Below are 15433 nucleotides of genomic sequence, written 5' to 3'. Positions count from 1 at the left end.
GGTGATGATGGTTGCCCTACAATGTGAATGTACAGTTGACCCTTGAACCACGTGGGGTTTGAGGTGCCAACAGTGAATTATATCTCACTAAAGGTCTTACCAAAACAAGCATTCCCACTCCACTTTTAAATATTATATATGCTGAGCTCATAATATTTCATTTGAAACAGAGGTTTCCATGGCTTATAAAAGCCTTGTCTGCCCATTCCTTCATTCCGGAAGACTTATACTGAGCACCTGCTGTGTGTGGTATCTTGGGCCAGCATGGGGGTACAGAGATGAATCTAGCCCAGCACCTGCCCCTGGAGCTTGTGGTCAGCTGAGGGGTGGGGAACATCTAATTATATTCCAGCCTGCCAGAATACCTTCTACCTTGCCAAACAGGCACACTCTCCATTGTTACCCAAGGGATAACAATGCTAGCCAACATTTATTAAGTGCTTACCAGACACTGTGCTAAGCACTTTCCATGCATTCCTTCTTTGAATCCTCACAACATTGCTATGTGTTAGTGTTCTCATCAGCTTTGCTTTACAGATGATGAAACTCTTGTGAAAGGTGGAGGAGGTCCTTGGGCCTGCAGGAGTCTCTGATAGAATCAGGTTTGAGGTGGAGCTGGAAGAGGGCCTCTACCAGCTCAAGAGGGAAACTGAGGCCCCAGGCCATGAGCATCTCAGCCCGGACTGGAATAGGATGCTCAAGAAAGCAAAGAGCATGGAGGTCCCAAGACTGGGGTTCTCATAGACGTTCTGCCCTCTCCCCAGCACTTCAGCTCTCTGAGACTATTTCTTCACCTGTAAAATGGGGCCGGTACTTCTTCTGCAGAGTGAAGACACTATGTAATCCATATAAAGGAATATAAAGGAAGAACCAGGGTTTGCACTGTGCTGGAAATCAAGAGACACTGAGGTCAGGGACCGCCTGCCCCCACATTTAGGAGAGGGCCCAGGCATGCACACACACTCACACACACACACCTTCACCATCCCTCCACCTCTGCCTCATCATCCCTTGCCTTTGGATACTGGTCACCCTTCTTCCAACAACCTGCCAAGCCCACTCAAGCCGTCCTTTTCCTGGAAGCTTTCCCAGGCTGCCAGCTTAGAACAGGCACACCTCCTCAGAGCCCCAAGAGCCCCTGTTGGTACCTGAATGTCACCTGCTGGCTAGGGTTAAAATTCCGGCACCTCCACAGACTGGCTCAATGATTCTGTATGAGTGCTTGACTCACTCAAAGCATCATATAACAAGAGGCTAATGAGAGACTTGACACACTGGGTAATTGTGAGCACAGGCTGTAGGCAGGAGATGATGAGGGAAGTTTCCAAGATATAGTAAGTGAGAGTCCCCTCGCAGGGGCTCAGCTGGGGAAGGTACAAGGGGCTGCTGCCTGGGTGGGCCAGAGGCACATCCTTGAGGACCAACCAGATCTTTAGCTGCCTGTTTGCTCCTCATTCCATCCAGAGAACCCGTGGGGGGTAGGGGCCTTACCCTGCGCTGAGATCTCCTCATGCCAAGGGCCCCTGGTTTCCTGCATATACTGAGGGCAGATAGGGCCCACTAGAGTGTGGGGTCTGGAGGACAGCCATCAGTGGGCCAGCTCCCATACTCAGGGTCAGGGGCGGACTTCTCTTGACCAAGGGTGAGCGGAGGCTGAGATCACTGGTATACACAAATCCCCAGGACTTTAACTAAAATGCAGTCATGGGTTGGGCCTAAGATTCTGCATTTCTAACAAGCTCCCAGGCGACACTGATGCAGCAAGGACCTAAAGCACGGCACAGCTATTTCTGAGAGGAGCAATGAGCAACAAGCACATCTTGGCCTCCCATTGGTCCGGAGGCACCCAGCCCCACCCAACCACACCCTGGGCTTCCACCATCTGGAGGGTAAGACTACACAGATTTTCTGAGTTTCCAGGATCCCATTTCCATTACATATGTAAAATAAAAGTAAAAATACACATTATAAAAACATTAGAAAATATGAAAAAATAGTAAGAAAAAGAATCGCGGATCCATCTCGTACTGTATTTAAAACGACCTTAACCTCTCTCCCCAGGATGTCAGAGCCATGTCTGTCGGAGTCAGGGGTCATTCTCTGAGTGGGATCTGATCCCAGGAGCCCCACGCTGTCACAGCGAAGCACTGGGTGGGAGACAGGGGCTGCTCTCCACACTCTCGATCTCCTGGCCCCTTCCCACCCCAAGAGAGATGCCCAGCCTGTGGTGCCTGAGGCCTTCACCCAGACCTACCCTGGAGACACAAAGAGGGGGGTAAGGACCTCTCACCTCCCCCCTCACAGGCCGGAGACTGAGGAAGCACAACAGCAGAGGAGGGAGAAGTGGGGTCTGGGGGAGGGGGTACACATCTGGATTCCTGGCCCAGAGCCCGCATTCCTTCCCTGTGAGTGTGAGGAGATGGGGTCTCTCTCGGGAGAGCTGCGAGGAGGCTGCTGGCCCCCGTCCTGCCCCACTGTAACAGGACGCACCCTGGCAGGAAGACTGGTGGAGACGTGAAGGCCCGGAACCTCATTTGCGCGTCCCTCACCCCAGTTGCTCACTAGCCAGGGCAGGCCCAGGCTGGGGCTCTGTCCCAACCACACCAGCCAACCTTGCCTCAGAAATACCAGAGGGGAGAAAAAGGTGGAGACCAGAGGGCCACAGGGCCGCTTGTTTGTGGAAGGGGCCCTGGGGCGGGGAGTGTGTGGGGTGGGGGGCTGTTCGGCCTGTTCTACCCAGGGAAGCGGGGCCGCCTTACCTGGGGGCAGTCCTTGATGTAGTGTCCTTTGTTGAAGCACAGGTGACACAGGTAGTTGGGGGGGGGCCTCTTGCTGGGCTTGCGGGTCTCAGAGGTGAGGGTCAGGTCCGAGAAGTGCTCAGTGAGGGAGCTGAGGCCATCGGCGATGTTGTTGAGGGAGCCGTAGGGCGAGGCACTCTTGTACACGCTGCTGCTCGGCGCCTGTGAGGGGACAGAAGCTGTGAGGGCTGCCCAGGCCTGGGCACACTCGTTTGCAGCTGCGGCCTCAGGACAAGTCCATGGGCACGCGCACGCACATGCACACCCGTGAATTCACACGGACTCCCGAGCTGCCCGGGGGCTCTGGCCTCCTGGAGCCTGAGTTCATATTCTAACCGTAGCTGTCCGTCTGCGGGCAAGCCAGTGAACCGCCCCCTCTGGAAAACGGAAGTAATGATGGCCACCTCCTAGGGTGCCTATGAGGCTAAAGTGAGGTCACTTTATCTCCCACCTGGCACTTAGGAACCACTCAGTAAGCAGTGATGATGATCAGGAGGAGGAGGAGGATTATTAGTTCTTTACACACCGCCAGGAGGTAAGAAGGCGTCGTAGAAAGCAACCTGTTAGATCTGGGGCTCTGCCTTTTACCAGTGCTTTAAACAAGTCACTTATCTCTGAGCTGACTCCGTTTCCCCATCTTACAAGAGAGAGGAGCATCGGCTTGTAGGATTGTTTCCATTGTACAGAAGAGAAGAGTGAGGTTCAGCACTCTGCTGGGTCTCCTGTGGCACGAGGCCTGTGCAGACTGTGTCCGGGGAGCCCCGGGGCTGGCCCAGGCCCACCCTCGGGGAGCCCGGGAGGGAGCGGCCCACCTCTCCCACCCACAGATGACAGGAACCAGATGTCTTGCCTGGCTTCAAAGCAGACGCGGCCCAGGCCCCCTCCTGGTGTATACAGCCTCTATTTATAGGAGTCACGGGCTCTGGGCAGCCAGGCACACTGGAATTTGGCAAGGTGGGGCCTGTGGTGAAGCTGGCAGGGAACAGCCATGGTCCCCTCTTCCTGGGGAAAGGCCAAGGTTGTAAAGAGGCAGCTCCTGCAGGAGGGTCAATGACAAACCTGGGCACGGGGCCTGGGCATCCTCTGGTCCCAGCTCAGGTGCTCAAGGACTCCAGGAGGGAACCATAGACCTTGGGGAGCCTTGAGTCTAATGGGAAGACAGCCTTGTTCCTGGAAGTCCCCAGACCGCTAGGGGAAGAGAGCCCCTGAGAGGAGGTGGCCTTAGGCTCCCTTACGAAGATGGGGCAGATGGAGGCTCAGAGTGGGCACAGTCCTGCCTGTGTCCCCTGAGTGTGGGCAGGGAGGGAGGGGAGCTGAGAGCAGGCCCCAGGAGATCAAGTACCCCTCCCCCAACCAGGACAGATGCCACCCCTCACACATGTACACCTCAGCCTCCCTATTTGTTCCATCTCTGGGGGCCTGGCATTCCCTCCTAGAGGACACAGCCCTCACCATCTAGGGACCACCACTCTTCTTGGCTCCCTGGACACTCTGCTATGTGGCCTGGGGCCAGTCCTTTCCCTCTCCAGGCCTCTTTTCCCTCTCCTATAGGCTCAGACTGGAGCCTAGGATCTGGAAAAAAAGACACAGATACCACATCCAAGGCATCCAGGCCAAACACATAGTCAGTCAGCCTATGATGTCTGGGCACGAAACTCAAAGGCTCCTGATGACCATCTCCACTCTACCACTGCCCAGGGCTACCATGAAACCCAAGACCAGTGGAAAATACCACACAAACTTGCATTCAGTGTGAGGGCAATTCTCCAGCTCTCAGAGGAGCCAAGAGAGAGTGGTCCATCCTGACAGGAAGACGGTCTCCCATCCCTGGAGGTGTGCGAGCCGATTCCGGACAACCTTAAGGGGTGTGCGGAGGGGTCCAATGGCCATGGGATTCGATGATACCAGTCACATCTACTGAGCACTTACAATGTCCCAGGTACTGGAAACTGTACACTTACTAAGATAGCTGATGCTCACCACAACCCTATGAGTCACTGTCCCATTTTACAGATGAGGCAAGTATGTCCAAACTTGTATTGAACGCCTTGAGAAACTTTTAACAAATACAGTTTTCTAGGCCCCACCTCAGATCTACCTACCAAAGCAGTCAGTCACCTGGGACCGAGAGCCTAGAACCTACCGTTTTATTGTTGTAAGAAATACATTACATAAAATTGACCATTTTAATTATGTTTTTAAGCATACGGTTCCATGGCACCGAGTACATTCCCGTGACTGTGAGACCATCACCACCATCCATTTCCAGTACTTTTTCATCGTCCCAAACTGAAACTCTCTCCCGCTGACACACTAACTCCCCGCTCCTCCCTCCCCAGCCCAGATCTGCATGTTCAAGCTCCCCGGGGCAGTCTGTCCAGACCGCCTGGCCCTACCTGGCCTCAGGAGCACCTGGACTTTCCACCCACCCAGGTTTCTCCTGAGCTTGAGTGGAGGCCCCTCCTCACCCAAACTGGCCTGAGGGAGGACAGCATCACCACGGCCTCCTGGAGAAAAGTTCATCCAAACAAGAAACTCCAAGCTCCAAATGGTGTGACTCAGCCTCATGGCTGGGAAATGCAATTTCACAAATAACAACCCTCTTCATTTTTTCCCCCCGTTCTTTCTTTTCTTTTTTTCTTTCTTTTTTTTTTTTTTTTTTTCTGGATAAGATTTAAGCAAGTTCACAGGAATCGGGACTGTTTTGGCAGCAAACTGTCAAGAGGAAAGGGAAATCTGGTGGGTGCCAGAAAGTGCATTAATTACACCCTGAACAGCCTCTTCCCCCGTCTTGTGGCCACACTGCCCTGCCCACGGGTGACCCCTCGGGCGTCCCTGGGCAGCCAGAGGCCTCCGGGCAGCCAGAGGCCTCCGAGCAGCCTGTCCTCTCCCCAGCAGCTTCACACCCGCACCCCCCACCTCACGAGGGTCACAGCTTCTGTCCCATGAGCAGCTCCGGGTAGAGAAGCGCAGGTAGAGCTCTCCTCTTCACCGCCTCTCCCCCATCCCTTGGGTGCTCTGGCCTGTCCCTTCTGGCGGCTCCAGCTCCCCAACTCAAGAGGACACCACCTTTGAGCAGGAAGGACAGAGCAGACAGCTGACCCAACCGCTCTCACGTTCCAGATGGAGAAACTGAGGCCCGGAGCGGCCCAGGGCACAGACCAGGGCACACAGCCAGGCCTGAGGGCCACGAGTCCTGCTTGCCGGCTGGCTAAAAGGGCGGGTGCGGCAGCAAGCTGTTTCCTCTCCGAAGCCCCAAGGAGCTCCAGCCATGGAGGTGAAAGGCGAGTTGCCTCTCAGCCCTCTCCACGGCCTGCGGGGACTGGACACGCCGTGTTCCCTCCTCTCCAGCTGTGGAGTCAGGCCCGGCCCCGGGCTTCCCATCTGTAAACTGCAACCCAGAACAGGGACAGAGGGCAACATGGATGATCCCGGCAGTCCTGCTTTCTCAGGGTCCAGACACCAGCTACTGAAAGACACCCCCAGAGCCCGACACGCAGAGGGCACTTGGTCCCCATGGGCACCACCTGCTCGGAGTCCTGCTGCCTATAGCTGGAGGGTGAGGCCCAGCGGGAGCGGCCCTTCATCAGGTAGCTCCTAACTCCCAAACAGCCACGCTGCTCCACCTGGTGTCCCACGGGGCACCTGCTTCCCTCCCTCTAGTTCTGAACTGGCTGTCCCCCCCCACAGGAGGCCCTCTCTGTGTCCATCCAACCCCCTCCAGGACCTGGCCCTCGATCTGGTCATAACTCTAGTGGTGTGGCCTTGAACCCACCCCTTCCTCTTACTCAGGCCTCAGATGTCCCTGCCTCCTCCAGGGGCCTCCTGGACCTCACGGCCTCCTGTCCAGCAGGGCTAGGCTGGGTGGGGATCACCCCGTGACTCTGCTGACCCTTGACCAAAGGAGCTCTGAAGCCTCTCCATTTCCCCACAAGGCTGGACATATCAAAAGGCAAAGATTCTGCAACATTCCGTCACCCCCAGAGCCCAGACTGTTTCTGCCATTCCTCACACCTGCCACTGTCCTGGGTGCAGATCATCACAGGCAGAGAAGGGTCTGGGAACCCTACTTGAAAGACGAGGTGATGAATGCCCTAACACCTTAAAGATTTAAGTTGGGGGGTCTCCGAATTGTCATGGACTAAGTCAAAGGCACTCTCACCCTAAAGATTAAGCTGCTCTGGGCACTGGTTAAGGGCAGCCCCACTACTGTGGTGGATAGAAGCTACTGGACCCAAATCACCAGCCTGAAGGAAGAGACCACCTCTCCCTCCTCCCCACTCCCAGCAGCTAGTGGTTAGTGTGGGATCCTCATACCATACCCGGGGGACAGAGCATCGGGCTCCTGCCCATCGCTGGAACTTCTCCAAGGCTCTGGCTTGGCTGCTGGGGAAAGTTAGAGGGGAAGATGCTGAAATCTATTCTGATCCTGCCTGTGTCATAGACTTGACTGGATCCTTTCACTTTCTTGGTTTTCTTATACCTGCAAGAACACTATTTGGATGGGCATTACTGGCTCCATTTTACGGAGCTGGAAACTGAGGCTCAGAGAGGCTGAGCAACTTGCCCAAGGTAAAAGAGCCAGCATGTGGCTAAGGGGAGATTCCCACCCAGATGAGCTGGCCTGTTATATTTCAGCTCCTACATGGCTTCCAAGGCTTGGCTTCTCCTACAGTAAGGAGAGCCAGAGGAAAACACAGGTGGGGACCACTCTCCTGGGCCTGCGACTTCATGTTGCCAAGCCCCTCGGCCCTGGCAAGATGAGGCACCACCTTCTCTGCGCTCTGTGAGGGGTCTGGGCCCTCGGGCTGGGGGTTCTGCGGAGGGACCTGGGGTGTGGAGGCTGATTTCCAGGGCTGACTCAACCGGCCATGCTGTGCTTTCTCCTTTCCCCCCTCCCAGGACAGGAAGAGGGCGCAGCGGGAGGGGGCAGACAGGAGTGAGGGTAAGTGCAGAGAAGCCTGCTCTGGAGAGAGGAAACCAGTGCAGAGAAGAGAGGAGAGGTAGAAGCGCACCCGCAGAATAGGACACGGCAGTGGGCAAGGCTATGATAAGGGGAGCGTCCGAGGACGTGTGGCCAGAGCAAAGGCTGAGTCCTGCCTCCTCCCCAGACCAGAGATGGCCCTGAAGTGGGGAGGAGGGACTCTCTGATCCTAGTCCCCAGCTCTTCTTTCATCAGCTGGACAACTGCTTTCTTATCCCAGAAAGTCACCCCACACGCCCTTCCAGACACACAGACACGTGCACACGCGTGCACACATACACACCCACACCCCTCTCTTTAACACAAGAAACCATTCATTTCACAAATGGCTCCACCCCTTCTCCAAGGGGAGCTGCACTTCTTCTACCCCTAGGTCTTCCCCCAGAGTCACACCCCCCACCCCCCCACCCCTGATCCACAAGAACAGGTGGATGTGTGCTGCGTTCAGGGACAGAAGGGGACAACCCGCTGGCAGGGCAAGGAGTTGGAAAGTGAACTCACACCTTGACTAAAGATTTCTCAGCTGTGGTCAGAGCCCAGCTTGGCTCCTGTTTCTGGGGTCCAAAGCTGACCTGTGGGCCAGGAAGGTGGCAGCGCTAGCCGTCGCCAGAGGCAGCAACCCCTCGCCCAAGACCCCCAAGGGCTCCACGGCCTCCTGGAGGCCCATTCACCCACGCGTGCCAAACACAATTCCCCATACACAGCCGGAGCTCAATGAAAGATTCTAACTTAAATAAGCGGTCCGTGTGCCTTTTGGTGGGGGGGTGGGGAGAGAGAAATGGGGAAAAGACCCTGAGAGGGAGGAGCACGGTGGTAGCAGGACACAGCAGAGAAGCCCCAGGGAGACCCTCCCTCCGGACTCCATCCCTCCGGCTCCCACCCAGCTCACCGCTCACCTGACAGGTGCCCACATTTTATAGCCGTATGCCCTCCGCCCCCCCACTAGAGCGTAAGCGCTGGGGACCAGCTGCCTCTCACTTCCAGAATGTAGTCATGGAATGAAAGCAGAAAGCATGAATTTGACAACCTAAGGGCTGAAAGGGACCCTAATATTCAGCCAGTCCCCGGTACCACTGAGGTTTGCAGCCTCTGGAGCAGGGGGCCTCGGTTTGGGGTCTGTTGTCGTCACGGCGGGCGCCATGACCCCCTTGAAGTCACGTGCAAAGGCGTGTCTGTGTGCGCACATACGCCTGTGCTCTGTGCATGAGCGCCGAGAACTCTCGTGCTCTTCAGATTCTCGAAGAGGTCCATAACCAGAGAAGGTCAAGAACCCTGAGCGCACCTAAGTTTCTGCTGGGACACCTCTAGGGACAGGGCTTTATGATCTCCCAAGTCAGCTCTTCCCAGGTAATCAAGCAATCCATAAGCATTTCCCCGGTGAGATAAAACAGGAGATAAGAGGCTGAGGAGAGCATTCACGTGGTCACAAGTCACCCATCCACCTAACCACTGAGCACCCGAGCACCTAGTCAGCCCCAGGCACTGCCCAAGCAACAGCAGGTGGAAAAAGACGGGATTTCCACTCTCAGTGTGCTGACAACGTAGCTGATGTGACAGACCCATGTACAGCGGGTGTTCCTCCACACCAGCCAATGCTACGGCACGCTTCACCGGAAGCATGGACAGCTCTTCTGTCATGGGCCACGGACGCTGGAGGAAGGTGTGCTCCCCCGTGGCAGCTGGGGGATGCCTCTCAGAGAAGGGGCCGCCTCTTGTGCCAGAAAGAAGTTGGAATCTGTCAGTTGTTGAGGGCAGGCAAGAGTGTTTGAGGTACGAGCAACAACCAGTGCAAAGCTTAGTGTCTTCACAAAGCTTCACGGTATGGCCAGAGGAGGACAGAATAAAAGATTATACTCCACCACAACTACCCCCACGCCGCACAGACCAAGCCTCTTGAGACCTAGGCTGGAGCCCCGGTCCCGCCACTGATGCCCTGACTATGTCATCCTCCTCTTGAAGAGCCTTGGTTTCCCCACCTGGACAATGGGGACGCTGCACACAGACTATGACATGAGACAAAAAATGCTAGTAAATGCTCATGGCCATCCTCTGACTCTCTCAAGCCAGGCCATCCTTGGACTTCCGTCCCCTGGAGCCCCACGCCGGGTTCCTGGGGAGGGGCTAGAGCCGTGGGTACCACTGAGGTACGGACACGGCAGGACAGCTGGGACCTGTGACCAGTGCCCCAATGCCTACTACTCCTCAAAAGGTCTGAGGCCGGAGACAACATGGCAGAGGCACTGCAGTCCCTGGTGAGTGCCTGCCCTGCCCCGGGGCTCCGAGAATGACCCAGGGGATCGCCAGCACCATGAGCCACAGAGCCAGCTGGAGCTGGCATCTGGAAGAGTTCCAGATGTGGTTCTGCCACTGACGCTGAGGGTGACTGGCCAGGCCTATTTTGTCTTCTGTAAAACGGGGGCTCTGAAGAAAGAGATGGCAAGAAGAAAGCACCACCCAAGGGTAGGGGACTGCGACTCGGGGCCATCTTCTCTGCGAGGAGCCCCTTTGCATGCTGACAGAGCCTGGCTAATTACAAATCACTAATCCTGCCTGCCTTCCTCCCTCCCACCTGACTCAGAAGGTCCCCAAGTTGTGGTCTCCCCTCTGAGTCCAGGCCTGCCCAGTCAACTTAATTTGATGGAGTGAGAATCAGGCCACCTCAGCCTGCAGGCCCTCGAATGATGGTCCTCCTTGCCTGAGTCAGAGCTCAGCTTCCCAGGGCTGGCCAAGGGAGCCAGGCAGCCTCCCAAGCTCTGCTGGGCCGGAAGGCCCATTCCTCCTAGGACCGGGCGCTGCCCCCTCCCCGCCAACCACACAGACCACAAAAGTTGCTAGGAACGAACTCCAGCCCCAGAAGCCCACTCTCAGGACCGCTGAGGCAAACCTCCATTCTCACACAGACATGTGGCTCTGTTCACACATCCACACTGGTCAGGCAGCCCGGGCTCACCCGCACCTGTGGACGGCACAGGGACACACAAAACCTTCACAAGACTGTCAAGACCTGGGGGCCTTTTAAAGCAGGACACCTTGGTGGCTCCTTGAGTGTCTAACAGCCCTGTCTGCAGAAAGCCTTGTGACACCCCTCCTGCTGTTCTCAAGCCTCCCGTGGACAGACCAGGGCTGCGAAGGGGGGGTCTTCAGTGCTGCAGCCGATTGCGCTGGGGAGAGGGCTTGGGTCAACAGCTCCTGGAAGAACGTCCTGAGGGTTGGAAGGGATGTGCCTCAATGGAGCCGTCCCTGCGTCTAGTGATGTTCAGAAGAACACTGTCAAATGTTCTACGCCAAAAACATTCTCTGGTCAAATACTGATGGAAGTGCGGGGCTGAAGAAAGGTAAATAAGTTTCCATGCTGCAGGGCTTCTCAGAGCCTTCACAATGCTGGGGGGGGGGGGGTAGCATTGTGTGTCTTTGACCCCAAAGCCCATCCCCCCGCCTCCACAAACCATCATTTGACTGTAGGGCCATGTCTGTTATCCCTGGAGGAAGAGGGAAAGATAACGGCCCCCCTCAGACTCTGACCTGGAATGGGACAGCCATAGCTCCCCTTAAGGGAGTACAGGTCCAGGCGTCCCTCTGAGGGGCCCAAGAGCTAATGCTCAACAATGAGGGGTACATCTCCTTTTCTGGAGGTAGAGTCCCACAGCCCCCATGCTGCTGCGAATTTAAATTCCAAGCTAAACTTGGCAGGGAAGACCTCCACCCAGAAGCCACCCAACCCCCACTCCCTCTAAGAACGGCCTTCCTTGGGTACCTAAGGGGAGAGAGGAGGGGCTCAGCCAAGAGCCCCAGGAGTTTCTCTACAAAGACATATAGTTGTTGCCACAGATCAGGGGTTGAAACTGAAGCTCACAGGGCCCATATTCTAGACCGAGGCCTTTTTAAAAAACCACACCAAGTGTCTGTGCCTGCTTTGGCCTGGCACCCTTACCACAAGCTGAGAAGCTGAAGAGCTCCCCCCAGCATCCAAGACACCTCCTGGTGCTTGCTCCTGCCCTCGTACACGGACTCTGCCGTCTCTCTCAGCTCCCGGGGCCAGTGTTCCACTCAGAACCCTTGGCTTATCTTCAGCTTCCAGAGCTGAGGTTCCAGGGGCACAATGGGCTTCTGTGCCCCCATGTCCTCAACCCCCCCGCCCAAATCCCAGCTGCATTCATGGTGTTTTGCTATTGTGGTGGGAGCAGGCTGGGGGTGGTGCAGGAGGGGGTGGGCTCTTGGCACAGGGACCGGTGCAGACAGGCCATGGTCAGCGGTCAGCATGCAAGTCACATCCGCAGGCACTGCCACCAGGCCTGCCAGGCCTTGCACAGAATGGCGATGCTCCTGAGTCCCTGGGTCCCTTCGCAGAGTCCCCTCCGGCTCCCACATGATTTGCTTCTTCTCCAACCAGCCCCTTGGTGGCATTCAGGTGGGGGGTATTTTTTCATGCCTTCTCAGCCAGTTGCTATTTTGGAGCCATATTAGGTCACTGGCTAAGCCCTGGACGCAGGAAAGCCCAGGAGCACAGCTGGGGCTCCAAGAGGGTTTAGGAGGCGAAGCGGGTGAGGGGTGAGAGCAAGTGAGTCTAAAGCCAAGAAAGCCTTCCGAAAGTCCACCGGCACAGCCCTCCAGCCCCTCCAAGGAAGCCACTGGCCTGCAAGCGTAGGAGAAGCCCCTCTTACCTCCCCCAACTCAGCCTGTCTGCTCGCGTACGTATCTCTCAAATCCCACACATACCACCCTAAGGGGCAGCAGAGACTAAATTCAACAGATGCGTAAACTGAGGTCCAGACAGAGACAGGGTGTTCCCCCAAAGTCAGGTCATAAGAGACTTTTTTCTACCATTGTTCTGCATAACCTTTACCATCTCCTTTTACACTAGCCCCAGAGAAGGAATGTACCTCTTCACAGGGAAACTGGGGTGAGCAGCAGTGAAGTGACCAGAGACAAGTTTCACTAAGGTCCAGCTGGGATCCTGGATGTTAGACATTTCCAAGAGAAGGCACCACATCCTACCCCTACAGAAGACCCTGGATGGCCCCAAACTCCCAAGCCTCTCAGCAGGGACCCACATTTGGGGAAGAAGGCCACCATCGGGTAGGAGCTGGGGGAGGCTAGTAGAGGCTGATGATTATGGACCCCCCACTTGACCTGTGAGGGGTGAGAGTTCACGGTCACATGGGTCATGGTCACTGTCCTCCCTTGGGATTCCCACAGCACCTGTGCGAAATTACCTACCACTCACATTGTATCATCTTATCTATCTTCTCATCCGGGGCCCCCACTGGCCTGTCCCTGCTTCCCCAAGGGCCCACACGGAACTCAAGAAATGTTTGGTAGGATAACAACTAAAAAGACCCAGGCAGGGAGGAAACACCCAGAACCTGTACCAAAGTCACTGGTCACTGCAATCAATTCCCTGAAGAGGTGGCAAGGTCTCTTATAAGAGAGAAGGATTCCCAGCCAAGAATAATTCCTCCCGTGGAGAGAGTGCTTTACAGTTTACAAAGAGCTTTGGTAGATAGATGCTTTCGCCTGGCACCAAGGGGTGGCTCTCCAGACCCATCGCCCTGCACTATGCCCAACCGGCCCAACACAGGTCAACCAATCCTTCTCTCAGCTCGCCTGGTACTGGCCCACCTCTAGACCTCAGGCCAGCGTTTTATATGTCCATGTCCCCTCCTCGTTAGTACTGGCAGAGTTGAACACATTATGGGACCAGAAAGGGAAACCCTCTGCCTTCCCCCTCTCATCCCTAGCACACTCACATATTCACAGGCCCTTCTCCCTGACCCATTCAGGACTCTGACTCTCCTAAAACTAAATGCCGTGCTCAGGTCCAGAAGGAAAAGGAACCCTCAAGTGTGTCCTCTCCTCCACTCCTTCCCCCTGCACTTTTGCAGGGAGAGCTGCCAGAAGATGGATGAGTGAAGGCCACAGAAGGGTATCTGCAATTCCCAAAAGTGGCAGGAGTAAATGGGAGGGGAGGGGGAGGAGGAGTCCAGCTCAAAGGAGAGAGGAGTGGTATCTAGGAAAGCTCTGGAGAAGACCTCTGAAAAGGGGTTGGGAGGTCCTGGCAATCTGTGTATTTATCTGGCTGGGGAAGACTCGCTGCCCCTTCCACTTTGTAACCGAATCCACCCAACAGGCAGACTTTGCAAAGCAGCCAGCCCAGGTTTCTGGAGAAGGCACTGGGCAGCTGAAACCTCTCCCCCTGGCTAGCCCCCCTCCCAAGAGCTCAAGAGGATTTCCCTTTCATTTCCTTCCAGGCTGGGAGGGCGGGGGACAGCGCAGTCTGTGGGGTCAAGCCCTCACAAACCACTTCCTATGTGGCTGGGGGAGGGCAAGCAGCTGGAGGATGTATCTGGGGGTCCCTGTGTAAGAAGAGCAGGAAAAACCCTGCTCTCCAGGGTGCCCTTCGGGTCGGCCACCACCGAGGTCGGAGGAGAAAAGATTTTAGGCCCCTGCGGAGGAGCTCTGAGCAGAATCTGCACTCCCGGTCCCAGCGAGCGGTGGCCAAGAGGGGGATGGGGTTGGGCGTGGGAAGGACACTTGGAAGGGGCTCTCCGCCCTGGCCGCGCCCGGGCCGTCTGGAGAGAATCCGGAGCCCCCCGCCCAGCCGGGGCTCCCCCCAGTCCCCTTAGAGCAGGGCGCCCCGGGCTGGGATAAGGAGCAAGAGCGCCCCGCCCGCGCCCGAGCTGCTCCGAGCCGGGCTCAGCCGGGAGGTGACGCGCTCTCGGAGCCCCGGGGACATCGGGCGGCGAGTTTGGCAGAGCAAAGCGAAGCCAAGCCAAGCAGGGCCGGGCAATACGGAGCCGGGCCGGGCCAGGCCAGGAAGAGCGGGGCCGATTGGAAAAGGCCCCGCGCGGTCGACGGAGGGCGGGGGCGCGCGGGGGCACCCACCTCTCCGCGCTGCAGCTGGAAGAAGCTGTTGAGATAGCTGGAGTGCAGGGGCGAGCCCAGCTGCTCCGGGCGACCCTTCCCGAAGGCCAGCTCTGGGGGCGCGGCGCCGGCGGGCGGTTCGGGCCGAAAGGCATCGAAGGCGCTCGCCTGGTGCGTGTCCTGAAGCGACAGGTAGACCCAGTTGAGCAGCTGGGCGGGCTGGTACACCGAAGCGGCGCTAGTGTCGATGGCCGACAGCAGGCTCATTTTGCGGCGGCGGTGCCGGCCCCTCCCCGGCCGCCCGCTTGCGCCCCCCCCCCCGCAGCGGAGGGGCGGGCACCGGGGAGCCTGCGCCCGCTGCCCACCGCCCGAGCCCCGACGGCGATCGCCCAGTGCCGTGCGCCCTGCGCTCTGCCCGCAGCCACCGCCGCTGCCGCCGCCGCCTCCCCCCGACTGCAGCCGCAGCGCGCGCGGGCGGAGGAAGGAGGCAGCGAAAGTTGGGCAGGAAACTTTTGGGCCCGCCCCCTCCGCGCCGCCCGCCCCGCCCCGCCCCGCGATCCGCTATCTGCCTCAGTGCTGACCCCTTCGGCTCCGTGCCCGGGGGCGGGGCCCATGGAGGCCACGCCCCTTGTGCACAGTCCTTGCCTTCCATTGGCTGTCTCATTGAATATGGAGCAGTAGTGGGGCGGGGCCAGTGGGGAAATTAGGGCTCATCTGTGTTTGCAGCGCTCTGCTGGCCCGCCCATGGGCGGGCCCCTCCCAGGCCCCACCCCGCCCCCCCGCCCGCCCT

General features: G+C 57.3%; 1 protein-coding gene across 7 annotated transcripts in view; it reads right to left on the bottom strand.

Moving 5' to 3' along the window:
* ZCCHC24 (zinc finger CCHC-type containing 24) overlaps positions 1–15100 on the bottom strand; it is a 115238-nt gene extending 100138 nt beyond the window's left edge. For 6 of the 7 annotated variants that reach the window (XM_081824014.1, XM_081824011.1, XM_081824015.1 and 3 more), the window contains exons 1-2: positions 14665–15100; positions 2760–2960 (exon numbers count right to left, since the gene is read on the bottom strand). In XM_081824014.1, coding sequence (XP_081680140.1) covers positions 2760–2960; positions 14665–14910 — 447 coding nt within the window. In that variant the 5' untranslated portion in view covers positions 14911–15100. The remainder of the gene's footprint in view (positions 1–2759; positions 2961–14664) is intronic. The other variant, XM_006745625.3, reaches the window with a different exon arrangement.
* Between the last annotated feature and the right edge of the window lie 333 nt (positions 15101–15433).

This window comes from Leptonychotes weddellii, chromosome 6 (assembly GCF_054177405.1).
Source record: "Leptonychotes weddellii isolate Sample4059 chromosome 6, ASM5417740v2, whole genome shotgun sequence".
NCBI classification, from domain to species: Eukaryota; Metazoa; Chordata; class Mammalia; order Carnivora; family Phocidae; genus Leptonychotes; species Leptonychotes weddellii.
This window is presented reverse-complemented; position numbering and strand designations above follow the sequence as displayed.